Source organism: Prinia subflava, chromosome 1 (genome assembly GCF_021018805.1).
Source record: "Prinia subflava isolate CZ2003 ecotype Zambia chromosome 1, Cam_Psub_1.2, whole genome shotgun sequence".
NCBI classification, from domain to species: domain Eukaryota; kingdom Metazoa; phylum Chordata; class Aves; order Passeriformes; family Cisticolidae; genus Prinia; species Prinia subflava.
In genome coordinates this window covers 87,083,630-87,099,083 of record NC_086247.1, presented here as the reverse complement: position 1 = coordinate 87,099,083, position 15,454 = coordinate 87,083,630, and the positions used below count along the sequence as shown (strand labels likewise).

Genomic DNA, 15,454 nt, shown 5'->3' with positions numbered 1-15,454 from the left:
CACCAGCATGCACACCACCCCAGAAGGCACTCCAGCAATCTGCAAGTTGAAGCACAAAGGGAACACTGGTCTTCCAAAACCCACACCTTCTTCCCCATCACCTATTTAACCCAAGTATTTCTCTCTTTTCCCCAGAGGCCACACTCCCCACAGAACAACCACGACCTATTTGATGTTGCCCTAAGAACTGCCAATTATCAAAGGCGAATCCCTCCAAATGTTACCAGTGGAAAGGCTGGAGAAAGAAGGAGAAAAAAGGAAAACACTCATGAAGCCTTCACAGAGAAAACAAATTGAACTTTTTTCAAACACTGCTGGTTTTGATTTCTTTTTTTAAATGCCTGTAGCAGAGGAACAGTTACAGCCCTGACAAGTTTTGGTAGAAGTAATGAAACACTTTTGTACCACAGCATTACTCTGACATTTAATTGACCATGTATTTCCATCTTTTAGCCTTACATGATTCCTCCATCTGAAACATTACTCTTTTTAAATTAATCACTCCATTTACACTTGTTTGGATTTTTGTGTCACAGTTTCTACCCTGCCTCTCTCACTTTTCCTCTCATTGCCACTGTAAGACCAGAAATGATTTTGTACCTGTGTCAGCATGCTCAATTTTCTTCTGCTTTATTTACTTTGAGTCCAGCTGAGAGCAGATCAAGTCTGAACTAATTACCAGTATTTTTCAAACAGGCTGGCAGTATTAAGTTGAAAGGGGATATGTGAATTTCAGTATATAACAGCAATGCCAGCAGTGCTTTAAAAACCTACTGCTTCTCAGCAGATTCTTTCTTTATCTAAAGACAGAGCTTGCAGCTATGTCACACCCTCATTCACACTCATTCTACCATACCCATAAGGAAAGGACTCTGCAATAACATAACCCTGTTAACATGAACAAACCTGATACTTATTTTCAGTCCTATCAATATTAATGCATAAGCTCAGCCTTCTCCAGGACAGCAGCTGATAGCACAGAGAAAGCCCCCTCTTGCATACCTGTTCTGATGTTCCTGCAGCACCTGGTAGATGCTGATAAGGAAGGTTTGGTTTTTAAAACTTCCCACAACGCAGTCCTTGTAGATCCGAAACTCAGCGGCTGTGACGGCCTCGCCCTCAGGAATCTGAGACAAATTAAATTTGAATTCCTTGTGGTGCCGCTGGTGAGGCGTGAACTCCTTGTCATACTCAACTGCAGATGGGAAAAGGAAAGAAAGGGGAAAAAAAGGAACCATGACTAAAATTTAACAACAAAAGGTTTTTACATGCTGCCACCTGTTCCTTCAAAAAAACCCCAAGAATCGGGTTTTTCTCCAAAGATAGCACTGGCAACTGCCTGGAAAACTTGTGCAACTAAAACTTTTCAAATGCAATACTAAGTGAGTATGAATGTTCCTCTTCCGTAGCTAATTCCATTGGGAAATCCTATTTTTTTAAAGAAAAGCCAGCTTTGACTGGTGAAATATGAACATGCATTTTGCTCCTGTGTAAAACTCGGAAGCTTGTGACCACTCCCAGCATTTTCCACCTGTGGCTCTCCATGTTCTTTACAGCATTTCACTAAGTCTCACAGCCCTCTTCCAAGCGAGGAGACAAGTAGTTCCATTCTGCTTTAGCACACCTAGGCACAGGCAGAACCAAGTGATAGCCCCAGGTCAACCAATTCCCTAAGTGCCCTAAAACCTCCTGTTTTCTGCCTCCCAGGTTTGTACACTAGCCATTGGACCACCTTGTGAGTGAATATGATCAACATGACATTTATTTTGAGGGTTAAAGTCAGCCAGAGCTCCTCCTCCTTTGCAGAAGCTTGTTTTAGAATGAGAGAGCTGAGGAGTGACCACTTTTTCTTTCTGGTCTTAGACCTCCTTGGGTACACTCTCAGACATAGGGTTTAAGACAGACACAAAACAGAATTCCTCCTTCTTTAGGTCTCAGGATTTGAATTTTGTCTGTTTGAGGCTCTCTTTGCAAACTCTGCTTCCAGTGCCACTCTTGTATTACTTGATTACATCTTGGTTCAGCCTGACTTTAATCATTTGTTATTTTTCCTAATTTTCTACTAGAAATAGCTTAAAACATTAACATATTATATAAACATACAAAATTATATCTTTACAAGCCTGAGGGGACAAAAAGTAAAAACAAAAAGCCGTTCCCACCAGTGGAACTGAAGGAGTATATGTCAGTGATGAATAAGTCACCATTACATTATCATTAGGGACATGATGATGTTCAGAGGCAGCAAGGGAAGAACAGATCCCTTTCAATGTTTGTCTTTGTGGCCACTTTTTGTTGCTCCCCCCTCCCCCATGTAATATATCAGACTGCAAAGGCATCCACGAGCCTAGTCTCCCAACATCCCCATGAGGTAAGCAGCAATGCCTGTTCTCCAGCTGGGATACTGAGTCACCGGGAGGGTGACTTGTCCAAGGACAGGCGGCGGAGGTTTGTGGCGGAGCCAGGAATGACAGCCAGCGTGCCTGAGGTTCGGCACTTTACCCACAGGTTACCTCCCTGAAGAACAGACATCTCCCAGCTGCTGGAAACAGCCCATGGAGACTTTCCCCTCTACCTTGCCCAACTGCCTGTTCCTCCTCATTCTCCAGCCAGTTTCATCCGTCCTCTCCCTTTCTTTTGGCAGCCCTTCCATGTGAGCTGCCTCATCCGGCTGGGCCCACGTCCTGGCTCCCTGTGAGACAGTTAGTCACATCCTTCTCTTTGAAGCCACCTGGAAATCTTTGCACCTCTGCATGACTGCTGCCGAGCATTCTGTGGGACACCACACTGGGGGATAATGTGTTAAGGGCTGCCACAAGGCAAACGGGCAAATTCTCCAACTGCTGCCGGAGTCAGACAGTGCTGCCAGTTTTGCTAGTCTTGCACTGCATCTGTGTGAGCACGGCATTTGTCAGATGTCAAACAACAGGCAAATGAGTGTGACTGGGCTCTATTGCTTCCAGAAATGAGGTTGTGACATCCAGCATCTCCATCAGAGACTGCACCAAGGCGGATGATGGTAGCACACACGACTCCAGTGCCACCAGGAATAACCTCTCTGGTTATTGGTTATGGGTGATCTGGGCTTCCCTTTGCAGCACCCGCCCCTGTGATTAACGGGGATCGACTCCGGCAATACAGACTGGTTGGTGTCCCTCGCACGGACGCCCTCAGAGACGGGGCCTGAGCTGCCCATCCTCCCCATCCTGAGGAGAGTCCCACGGGATGCACTTCCCAAAGGAGAGGGGCCATCTACTTTGAGAAACTTGTACGCAGCCAACCAATGAGAAACTGAGTTGGGCTGCTTGCAGCAGGACGTGCCCAGCTTGGCCCGTTTACTCGCTGCTAAAAGAGGAGAGGATGTAATTAATGGTGAGGGAATGTCTAAATCCATGGGTTTGGAGGGGCACACATATGAAGCAACAATTCTCGATTTAGAACTCGCTACATCCTCACTCATGGGTGCAGTGACCAGCTGAAATCCACACCCCCTTCCGTGCTGTCACAGGGATGAGGTGACCTACAGGCAAGGTGCAGGGAGGCAGCTTTTCCCCGGCTCATGGCTGAGGATGATAAAGAAGGAGCAGGAAGAGCAAGGGGAAGGACAAAAGCAGGATAAGAAACAGAACTCCATCAGGGTGCCAGAAAGCTAAAATTACACCAGAGACAGCAAAGGAATTGTTGATGCTTCCTGCCAGCTCTTGCCTCACATCAAGATGTGATATGGTCTCTCCAAGAGCACAGGAGAGAGCCTGGAGCTGTCCTACACAGCACAGAGCTGTGCAGGAGAGCCCAGACATCACTTTTTGTTGTTCCTTTCTGACCTCAAGTCAGTTACAGGGGCCTGGTCTCCACTCATCACTACAAAATGCGCAGTTTAAAAGTGACATAATCAAACTCTAGTCCTTTAAATCAGTATCATTTTAAATCTCCTAAAAAGTCAAACACAAGTCACAAGAGGAAAAAAGGCCACCAAAACATCTACCACAGAGCATGACAAGTAACAGCAGGTATGATGCTTGACTCCAATTACCCTTTCCCAGTTTATAACTTGCCTGATACATTCACAATAGTATTTTCCTGTTTTTTTAAACTTTCTTCCTTTATCCCTGTCCTTGCCCAAATATGCCACACAATCATAGAAGCTGACTAAACTGATTACAGGGGAAACATTCAGACTGATTTCATTATCAGGCTTGGCAGAATAAACAACCTGAAACACACAAACAAGGAAATCTTTTTTTAATCCTTCAAATTAAGCATTTCAGCTTATTTTGTTATAAGAAAGGCAGGTTTCTGTTATAAGAAAGAAATACTGCTAAGCTGATGGTGTCCTCCTCCACCGGGATCAGTTCAGAAGCAGCCCAACAACATCACAGGATGGAAAAAAGCCTACATTAAGCTTGTATGAAGCAAGTATAAAAGTTTAACGAGTTGGAAAGTTTTTCTGGCTATGTATCTTCCCATGATACAATGGAGGGTGGACTTTTTTTTCTTTGAGGGAGTGGTGAGATATTTAAGTTCTATATATTCATTGTCACCCCATCAAACTAATAATCAACTGTTTTCATTCAGCAAGACAGCTTAAAAATATAAAATGCCAACAGTCCTTCTCTGGGGGCTTTTTGCCCCCTGGAAACTCTTCATCTTTAACAAAGAAGTCAAGTTTTAGAACAGTAAAATTTGGAAAGGCAAGATTCAAGCTGCTGGTTCCCAGGATTACCCAGTCTGGATTGCTATCACATTACAATGCATCATATGAGCTTGTATTCAAAATACAGACAGCATACACCAAAATGCAAGGCAACAGCAAAAAGCAGAAATCATTTCTCAAGCTGCTTTCCCATTGTTATTTTTTCCACATGAATACATTTGGGTCAGTCTGACCAGTGATGTGAAACCCAAAGCTAATCTCTGTCTGAAGATGGACATAAGCATGTCCCAACTGTGCAAAGCTCTTGCAGGGAAAATCGGGCAGCTCACAGCTGGGGCAGGTTGGAAGGTAGAAGCCCTGAGTGTTGTTGGCCTCCCATAACCTTTTCCCAGAGTACTGGCTGGAAGGTGAGGACCAAGCCAGGCAGAACCAGTGTTTGTAAGGTCATGGCATGAACTATAGCCTATAAAATTCATCTTCATGGTCAGACTGTATTATCCCAAACTATACTTATTCTTTTGCTGGAGTAAGTCCTTGGAAGTTATAAATCTAAGCCTGCATATATCAGGGTGAGTTGGGAAAGGGGTTGTCAAACAGATTTTAGCCCACCATGAGCCAGAGGGACTGCCCACTCTACCGTGCAAATCTGTCCCCATCCTGGCTGGTGGCTGCTCCTTTGCTTGCAATACAAAGGAAGGTGTGAGCTCTGGACATTGAACTCACCCCTGAGTTTTCACTAGAGCCTGTTTCTGAGCACATTGGCAGAGCGTGCAGAAAGAGTTAAGAGAGAAGCCTGCCAGTAGCTCTTTACATTCCCCTTAACAAATATTTTTAAGTACTATACAAACACAGCACTATTGTTGAGCAGTTAAAAAGGCAAGAATGGCAAAATTAGGGTTACTGTGGTTTTGAATTTTGTGTATTCTAATTCTAACCCAGTGTTGCAATAGCCAATTCCAGCACAAAATGTCCCTGGTTTAAAAATAGTGTGCTGCTTACAATACTTGTTACTTTAAAAACACTGCACAGAAAAAAAAATTAATTGAGAAATTAACACATCTATTTTGGCAACTATACCATCCTACTTCCATTTGGCAGTGTAGAACACACCCTGGACCAAAGGAATTATAAGCCTAATGACAGTCAAGGAAATAAACTCTCCTTCTGCATTGGAATTTTAAGCATTTCTTTTGGATCTAAATTAAACCAGTATGCAGAAATAACAGGTCAAGAGCCTTTCCTGAGGAAACACAATTTTCACTTAGGACAGCAGCATCAAGTATCATAACATCTGGAGATTTTCTCCAGTTCTCAGCTGCTGAGAGAAATGTTAGGCCAAGTGCCCAGGTAAGAATTAAAATACTGGCTTAAGAAAGTCTCTAGTTCAAACTCTTGGTAATAAAGCCAAAAATACTAACATAGATCTCCAGAAGGTTTTTTTTTAATAATTTTCCTATATAAATGATTATGATTTCCATGACAATGTAATTCCTTGGAGGGTGCAGAGAAGGAGTGGGGTTGCAAATTAATAAGATAGGACTATTTGGGACAGGCCATTCTGCATCTGTCCTGACCCCAGCAAAGCTGAAACTACTGAAGGTAGTTTCACACAAGTTTGCACATCAAGGTCTTTAATGGTGACTTGGTTTTGCAGGGCCACAGCTGCCATGCTCCAGGAAAAGCAGCCAGGATTCATAGCCTGCTTATGCAAAATGAGTTTTGCATAAGTGTTCCTGAATTCAGGTGAGAACAAATGTAAGCCATTCCTATTAATTTCTTCTCAGCCCTCACATGTGACCCACTCCCAGATAAAATGAGAAAACCTCTGAAAACTGGAATTGCTAACAGGAGACTCACCACCACATCTACACGATCAGCACAAAGGCAATTCCTCTGTATGACATCACCAATTTCTGCTCTAAGTCAACAGCATTTATCACATCTGGAGCAATGAAGCAATGTATCAGGCCTCAAATGCTTTAAGCATTACTAAAGCTCCAACAGTCCCCTCTAATAAATGGACCATGTACATATGTGACTGATCTATGCTGTGAACTTACAGTGGCATCACCAGAATTTCTTCAATACTGGCTGACAATGGCTTGCACAGAACAAAATTTATATAAGCTTAAATCCCTCCTCCTTGATCTTGGTCCACAGCTGCTAGTTGCTTCTTTTGAAGCAAAAAAGAGTAAGAATGTGGGGGTTTGTACACCCAGTCTGAGGGATGTCCAGCTTCAGAGCAAGACTTGGTCTTCATTTGTATTTTACAATTTGCCTTCTGTTCCACAGTGGATCTACATGGATGGGGTCTGCAGCACTTTCTTTTTACTCTGAAGACATGTGCCTGAAGGCTTGTCTGTGTTTACACATTTTTTAGATTGACATCTGGTCAATCTAAAAAAAGATACCACATCTCCCAAACAGTTCCACATCTTTGAGAGATGATCACAACTGCAGAAGCACTGTTACTGCTAAAGACTAAAGCTGACATTTCTTCCTAAAATAAGCAGCATTTCCTAAACACTGTTTTAAAAACTGCAGAGTACAACCCAAAGAGCGCCATGTACCAGTTTAATATCTTCAAATAGGAAAGAGAGAAGACTAAAAGGCTTTACAGGTACTTTCTGCTGTTTAACAAGGAAACAGAAGTTATGTTGCTCTGGGTGGGTGGGACTGCAGGTTCAAGAGCAGGCCAGCAGCAAAAACAGATGGCTCCTAGAAGTAGTGAGGATGCATCAGAAAAGGATCACTGCTGCCTGTTTTACACACCTACATATATACAGTGTGTGCCACTGTCACTTGGGCACCGAGATAAAGAGATAAGCACTCTATCCCACTGCAGCAACATCCTAAATCCACTGCTGCTTACCGACAGGACTGACCACTATCTCCCTGCTGTAAAGACCCAAAAGAAAGCAAAACATTCCCCTTCCCAAAACAATGGTTTATTAACAAGTCATTTCACAAGTGGTGAGAAGGAAGATTCTTTAAAAGAGAGGAAACTCAGATGAGACATTAAAATAAAAGGTCTGAAAGCAAAGCCTTCCCTGCCTAACATGCACAAGAGGTTGGGAGATAATTTCTTCCCACCTTGGTCTCAGGCCAGCAACTTCAACCACCTTCTGCGGTCACAGCAATTCTACACAGCCTCCCAGAATCTCCCACGAAAAGACTGTTTCTTTCTATCACCCAATCATGATGAGGGATTCATCACCTACATCAAGTCCACTGCCTACTGCTCCTGCTCTTCTATGTGCCAGATCTTCCCAAATTCCACCCCCTTCACCTATTTCTGAGAAGCAGAATGAGCAAAAATAACTAATTCCAAAAAGAAGCAGTCCCTCTGCTTCTCAGACATCTCTCCGGGATTTTCAGTACAGTATTCCAAAGAAACTGACCAAGACAAGAGCACGTAAAAGTCTGCCAGGCCTCCCTGAAGAGCTTGTCCCACATCCACAGGGATAAAAGGCAGGTTTTAAGTATAAAAAAAACCTCAAGATACCTATGGTTCAGTCTGGTATTGCACCATTTGCTGATCCCTCTAGATTCAGCTGAGGTGGGTTAGACACAACAACCAGCTCTGTGCGGTTTTAATGCAGTTTCAAGGTAACACCTAGACACCTTTACAATAATACAAAGATTCAAGGCCAACAAACTCCAAAAGGATGCTTTCTTCAAAAGAGCTCTAATATCACATCTGGGCTGACACAATATAAAGCGGAATTATTCCACAGACTTCTGTGGAGCGATGCCAGTTTACAGCCAATTGAAGACCTGGCTTTATGCTGGAGAGCTGTGTGTGCCAGAAAATAATGACTCAGAAAATAACCCATCATTAATCCAATCCCAATGTAATTATGGAGATTAAATTTAAACAATAGCAAATTGCTCTCTAAACATAACACTCTACAGAAGAGCTTCAAAGGAGGAGGGTTTTTTACTTTTGGATGAAAAATGCAACTGAGCTCTTCTTTGTTTCTGTGTGCTGGGAATCAAGCTGGAATCAGCTTGTAAAATCAGATTAAAATAGTTGCAACAACAGCTTCCTTTCAGGATTCTTGAACCAAAGGCAGTCTAAAAATCAAAATAATGCCCTAATCAAATACATAATACCCATGGGACACCAGAAAGTACTAAAAAGGCATTTTCACATTTTCACAAAGATGCCTACTGTATGGCCATTAAGGCTTTTCCACTCCGCAATGGGAAGAGGCAGCAGTGCGGACCAGCCTTGCTCTAGCACACAATGGGAAAAGCTAAAGCACAACTGAGGAGAAGGAGAGCCCTTGGCAAAGTGCTCGGGGGCAGCTAAGCCAGGAGGTGACTGCAGGCCACCAGCACCTCTGCCACCAACACTCACTTTGGGGCCTCCTGGGCTGCCCCCTTGCAATAACAGAGATCGCTTTGGACCTGCTTCCACAGCCGCCTCCTTCCGTCCTTCCCCACGCCTTCCCAACACAAATGGTAACAAAACTGGTACGTTCTTTCCGTATGCTGGCACATACGGCAGGCCCCTGCACTGCAAGCAGTGTTGTATCTTAGGAAAACAAAACATCTTTTTGCCTAAGGGATGCCAAATTGCTTTATCAAAGGCACTACTGTTTGCATTTTTGTGGCGATATTAATTCAGTTCCCACTGAGAAGCTGATAAAGACCCTGACTGCAAAAACACCCCTCTGGAAGAAGTGGTCTGAAGCTATTTCTGTATTCCGTTTCCAAATAATTTATGATTAAAATAATATTATGCTTTCCAAAAAGCATTTCTATTTCACAGCCAGGCTTCATGCGTGCAGAGCCAGCTGGTAGGAGGGGAGCAGGCGACGCTGTCAGCCCATCGGCACAGAGACACGATCGGAAGTGCTTCGCAGCCGTGCACGTGGTGGGAAGGGAATTCTCCTCCTGCTCCTGCTTGCTCCCTTGGCTCAGCATTGGCTCCTGTGTCTGTACCCACCCAGAAACTGCCGAGGACACTCAGAGCTGCCCATAGAAATCTCCTCGCAGCGTTTCCCACCCTCCAGGTTCGCCACAGGTCACGCTGCATTTCCTGCTGGCACGGCCACTGGCACGCAGCTCCCTGGAAGCGCAGCTGCCCTGGGTGCACCGGCTGGGTCTGGAAATATTTTCAGGATTTTTTAAATGGCACAGTCACCTCGCACCATGTCTCAAAATTATCTGTACTTCTGCAGGAATTTAAGGCAGAACAAACCAATTCACTTGCAAGTCTGAGCTAAATTTCAAAATGCAGGTTGTGCAAAGTGGGGAAGTTTTTTTCATTTATGGGCATTATCCTCTCTGCTTTTCTTGCAGGTGAGGTTTTATGTTTAATGGCATAACTGTGAATCAACCAGCAGCAAGCAGGAAAGCAGGCAACAGACAAATGTTTGCAATTTAAGTTGCACGCTTTCATTTTGTTGAGCACTCATCTCTTGGCATCACAGGCAGGTTTCAGCTTTTCATTTAATGGCCCAGCTGAAAAAGATATCTCCTGAGCACAGTGCAATCACTCCCCATAAAAATACTGTCCAGAGCGCTTAAGCGCTTTATAAATTTTTGGAAAAGTTTTATCCAGCACTCAAGACTCAGATACACAGAAGAATCCAGCTCCGCTCCAGAGGTTGTCAGGCCATCCTGGAGACTGCACCACCACTAAGGGCATTGCCACTGCTGACATGACTTGTGACTCCAGCTGATACCATGAAATGCTGTTGCCTCACTTATTGTTCACTATTTAGTGTTTTGCACAAGGCTCCAATTTCAAATGACTGAATTAAGCAGCATCCAGCCGAAAGACCACCAAAGAGCATGGGCTTTGGGGAACGGGCAGGGCACTCTGTGAGACAGCATGAAGGACACCAGACTTGGCATGAGCCAAAGAACAGAAGATACAAGAAAGGAAGAAGCACTACCCCTAAGAAGGGCAGGGAGTGGTTGCAGGGATAAAAAGTAAAATCATGGTCTGGAGACCCACAAGTTCACAAACTTTAACATGCCCACAAAGCAAACACTCTTTGTGACAGTCAAAGCAAGATGATGCTACAGCTCTGAAGACTGAGGAGAGCAAACTTGTGAAGTGCCTGAAGAAACAGTAAAGTGTTTTAAAGACTATTACTCCTGGCTATGTATATTTGTCCAAAGAACAGCACTGTTTATAAGTGACCCCCCACCCCCCCAGTGCATCCATTCACTATGTGCTGGCTTGGCACACTGATCCAGAGGAAAGGGTTCCAACATGTCACTGGGACGGGAGATTCTCAACCACTGCTGGGTTTGAACACCACCACAGAGTTAGGACAACTCCTGGTGCCAACTGGAAAAAACCAGCACCTTGGAAGACATTGATCTACACAGAAATACCAGAGCACCCTTGCTAAACCCGCTATTTCTCTTGCCACACTTCTTATTTATCACTCCTTCCTCTCTATCCTTCTGTCCTGGTCATCTTGACAGGTTCCCTGAAGGTTCAGGCAATACTCTCTCAGGCCCAGGAAGTTGACAAAGAGAGAAAAATGGGCAAAGAAGGACAAAAGAAGGCAAAGGAAAGCCTCACCACTTACACAGCCTTCTCCAGCAAAGGCAGAAGGGCCATGAAGCTGCTCGCTTCATGTGTGCAGCTTCATGTGTGCAGCCCTAACACATCTGGGAAGTACTCAAGAGCGGCAACCATGAAAACTGAAAAAAACCCCAGAAATCCCAGAATATTTTACAGCCCTTACAGCAACGTGAGGTAAGTGTTCCTCTTTCTGAGGCAATAACATCTTGCAAAGCATTCTCCCCTCACTAGCCCTGTGTCATGATTTGCCCACACCATACACGCAGAGAGAACCAGAGGGAACTCTTGGCATGCCTTACTCATAAAAAACCCCAAGTTCTCCTGCCCTACCATGCCACTGAACTCCCATTTTTTAATCTGTCTACTGGCCATGCTAGCAGGGTGCAATTTGGGAAGTGACTTTTTTACCTCTGAAACCTCATCTGCTGTCAACCAACATAATGATGCTGTGGAGAGCCAAGCAGCCGTCAGACGTTTAAAAATTTGCAGCCGCTGTGGGCGGTTGGAGCAGAGGTCAAAAAATGGTCATTAATAGTTTTACCTAACCTGCAGCTTTCAGCTGATCAAAACACAGCTTTAAAAAGAAAAGAAAATGGCATCACACAGCTTTAACAATCTGCTTAGGAGTAAAAGGATTTCACTTGTTAAGAAAAAAATAAAGGAAAATAAAAAGTCTTGACAAAAATGCCTGGTGTAACTAACAGCTATGGTCTAAGCCTCCCTTTTTCATTATTTTTTATATTCCCATATCCCACAGTGACCAGAAGCATACTTGGAATGTCTCTGTCCATCTGATAAAGCCATCAGTGGCAGCAGCCCCACGCCGGGCCTGCAGGGGACACAGCTCCTATTCCCAGCTGCTGAGCACAGTACCCAGCCCTGGTGAAAGCCAGGGGGATGCAATGCTTTGGGAATGATGGGAGACTCCCAGCCAGGATAGGAAACCCTAGGAAAAAAGTAAGACTTGAAGAAAAGCACTATTAAAAGAACTATTAAAAGAGTATTTGTGGAATAATCCTTAGTTCCACATAGTTGGCCTGACTGACATACAGTAGCATAACTGGGCAGTTCACCTGAAAACCATCCAGCAGGAAAAGGGACAGACTCTGCCAAGTACTACTTTTATTTTTTTTCTCCTCACCCCCCTCACTTTCACCAAATACCCAAAGCACTCCTTAGGCTTTAGGCATTTCAAAATCAAAAGTTATCTACAAATGTTCTCAAAGTCATAGCATATAAACTGACTGCAAAAGGTCTCAGGCTAACAAATAGGAAATTAATAAACTTCACTGGTTTAAAAAACAAGCTGGTATGTTGACATTTCTGGCTTTCAGTTTATCTTGCCCTTTTTCTTTACGTTATAAGGTTCCTGGAGACAGAATTTAAAATGAAAAAAAAAGAGAATGTGTTAAAATTTTCAGCAGAGCCACTTGCCCACAAACTAATTTTTAGACATTTGGCCTCGATATCTTCACTCCTTGCAATCATGTCCTGGCTGTTTGGCTATCCCAGCATTTGTCTGCCCCACCCAATCCAGCCTTGTCATCACTGATTTTATTTTTCCGCTCTTCTCTCTTAGTAATGCCCTCCTCTCTTGTCTTGGCTGCATGCCATCCTTGGAGAAAAACATCAAAACTCTTTCAAAGTTGACTATACATAAATATGTACAGAGAAATCAATTTAAATAAATGACAACAAATTTCTTCTTAATATACATCTTTTATCTTTTGTTGTGCCTGAAGAGTTTTTAAGGTTGTCAACAACTAAATTACCCAGACACAAATTTTAGTTTATGACTCAGTTTGTGACTATTTATTTTAGTTTATGACTTTAGGCACGTTGGTTTAAAAATTGCCTTTTTTTCTTTTTTTTTTCCGTAAGTCCTTTAAAATATTTTTTAAAGTTACAGCAGGAGAGCAATGCTATGTATCTGACAGTATCAACAAGACTCCATGGAGACAGCTGCCATACCTGCTCAGTTTTTTATTTGTGCTTTAATAAGAAAGCCATCCACTATAAGAAAGTTTGGATCAGGTTAGCACATCAAAGCGCTCTTTTTACAAACATGTGGACAGTGGGGAGAGTTGAAAAACACCAGGCCTTTTAATGCAAATTTCCTAAATCTTTTTCACCCCTGTACACTAAGCCACCCTAACAACTGGGGTTGTGACTTCAGCAAATGAATCTTTTTATGGCTATTCTCCATAGACACAGCAAGGCTAAAGCTTTTCTAATGTTTGCATGGAGAGAAAAAGGCAATTAATTATATGGCATGTCCTAGTGAAGAACTTCCTCCAGTCAAAATAGGAGAACAGGAATCTCAGTGGTGTATAATTGATGTTATTAGCTGCAGCTGCTATCATACTTGGAGGAATCTCCAACTCAGAAACAGCAGTGATGAAGTGCTCCAAGATGAGTAATAACATGCTTGATATTAAGGGAGGGGGATAAAAAGGATTTTAAAAAATGTACTCTCTGGTACAGTAACAGTCTAAAATAATTGCCAGGCAGAAAACACTGAGGGAGACCAAAAGAAAAATGCGCCACATTTAAAGTGTTGTCTCCGTGAAACTGAAATTGATGGGGGGAGAAGCAGGTAGAGAGAAAACCCCTTATATTTACCTAACCTATATGAATGCTAATGCTCACATGGGTGTTGTAACAAGATTGGAGACTTTGAAAGCTCTAATCAGTAGGTGCATGAGCAAATATTTATTCTGATCCATTCCAAGTCTCTGTGGTTTGTAAATCCCTAAGGAAAAAAAAATGCAGAACAAGTCACTCCAGACCACAGAATTTGGCTACTTTATGCTAGTTAGGAAATTACAGGAAATAGACCAGCTCAAGAAGGGATTATTTGGTGGAATTTTTGTTTGTTTTCTGAAGACCTCTGACTACCTGATATATGTGCACTTGTTTGGGTAGTCAAGGAGAATTCTTTCAAGCATTCTTTCAAGCATAATGACTGCAATATTGAATTCCACATGCTTGATGTCTTGGTGAGGTGTTGATGTATATAACCTTCCAGATTCTTTCTGACCCACACTTTTCATCTGAAGACATTATATAAAAAAGAAAAATCCAACCCTAACCTGAATAATATCGCCTTTGTATTCCAAGATCCCGAAGAGCTTGTAGCAACATTATTTTTCACCCTGGTACTCAAATCCATGGAAAGAATCACTCCGTATCTTTCCATCAGAGGAAAATCTGAGATGGAAAATATTTTAGATAGAAGGTTTATCTTACTGGGGATAGCATACATTCAAAGTGTTGGAAGGTCTTTCCATCCAGTATTAGAAAATCTTTTCTATGGGATGAAATGTTTCTGCCTTTACCATGTGGAAAATATCAATAGCTTGAGCAACTCTGCTTTAGGCTGAGCCAGAAAGAGGCTGGGTGAAACAGAGCTCTCAGCTTCTACTGTAGGCACTGAGATAAGGCTTGGGACCTAAGAAAATCCTGGCAAAGAAAAAATATTTTCTAGTAAGTATTTCCATAAGAAATGCTTTTCTCATAATTATGCTCTTAATATTTTAGAATCTGAAATATATTTTTTCTACTAGGGGAACAAAACAAGAAAAAAGCACAATAAGGTGGCTTTTTTAGTGGGAAGAAATGTTTTTCAAAGACAAGATTTTATTCTATATACAAAAAATACTGATACTCAACAACGGCAAAAATGATACAAACTTTTTTGAGTGCCTGTTTCAGCCTCATACATCTAATTCAACTTTATGAAAAGTTTCTTTCCTCTGCCACTGCCTTTCTACTGTTTCCTCTGCAGAGCAGCAGCTGGGATGGCTGCCCTGCATCCAATGCATCCAATGCAATGTTTGTCACAGGACCTACCTGAGCTGCATCTCACCCAAAACAGCTCTGGGCAGGGACAGTGGTCTGATAATTGACAGCATGACTGACCTGAGATAAGGTTATTACCCCCTGTGATTTGCTACATCCAAATATTTGATTTGGCTCAGTGCATCACAGATCAGTCCTGTTAGGGCACCGTGGGATTAGAAGCACAAGTATTAAGGTCTTCAGTCAGGTATCTGAAGCAGTAGGACTATTTAGTTTTTAAAAAAGGAGTCAGATGTACTCTGCACAAAGAAGAGAGCGTGTTTGAAATGCTTTGAAGAGACAGTCAAATGTGAATTCTGCTTTCAGAATGGATGGAAGGGAGAAAGAAATATTATCTAGTCTATCCACAAATAAATGCAAATTTAGCTGGATTTACTAAGATTTTT

The 15,454-nt window shown here is 42.7% G+C and overlaps 1 protein-coding gene across 1 annotated transcript in view; it reads right to left on the bottom strand.

The window, feature by feature from the left end:
• BMP6 (bone morphogenetic protein 6) overlaps nucleotides 1–15,454 on the bottom strand; it is an 89,243-nt gene that overhangs the window by 25,161 nt on the left and 48,628 nt on the right. Inside the window, exon 2 of the mRNA XM_063402067.1 lies at nucleotides 1,003–1,195. Within this exon, the coding sequence (XP_063258137.1) occupies nucleotides 1,003–1,195 (193 nt within the window). The remainder of the gene's footprint in view (nucleotides 1–1,002; nucleotides 1,196–15,454) is intronic.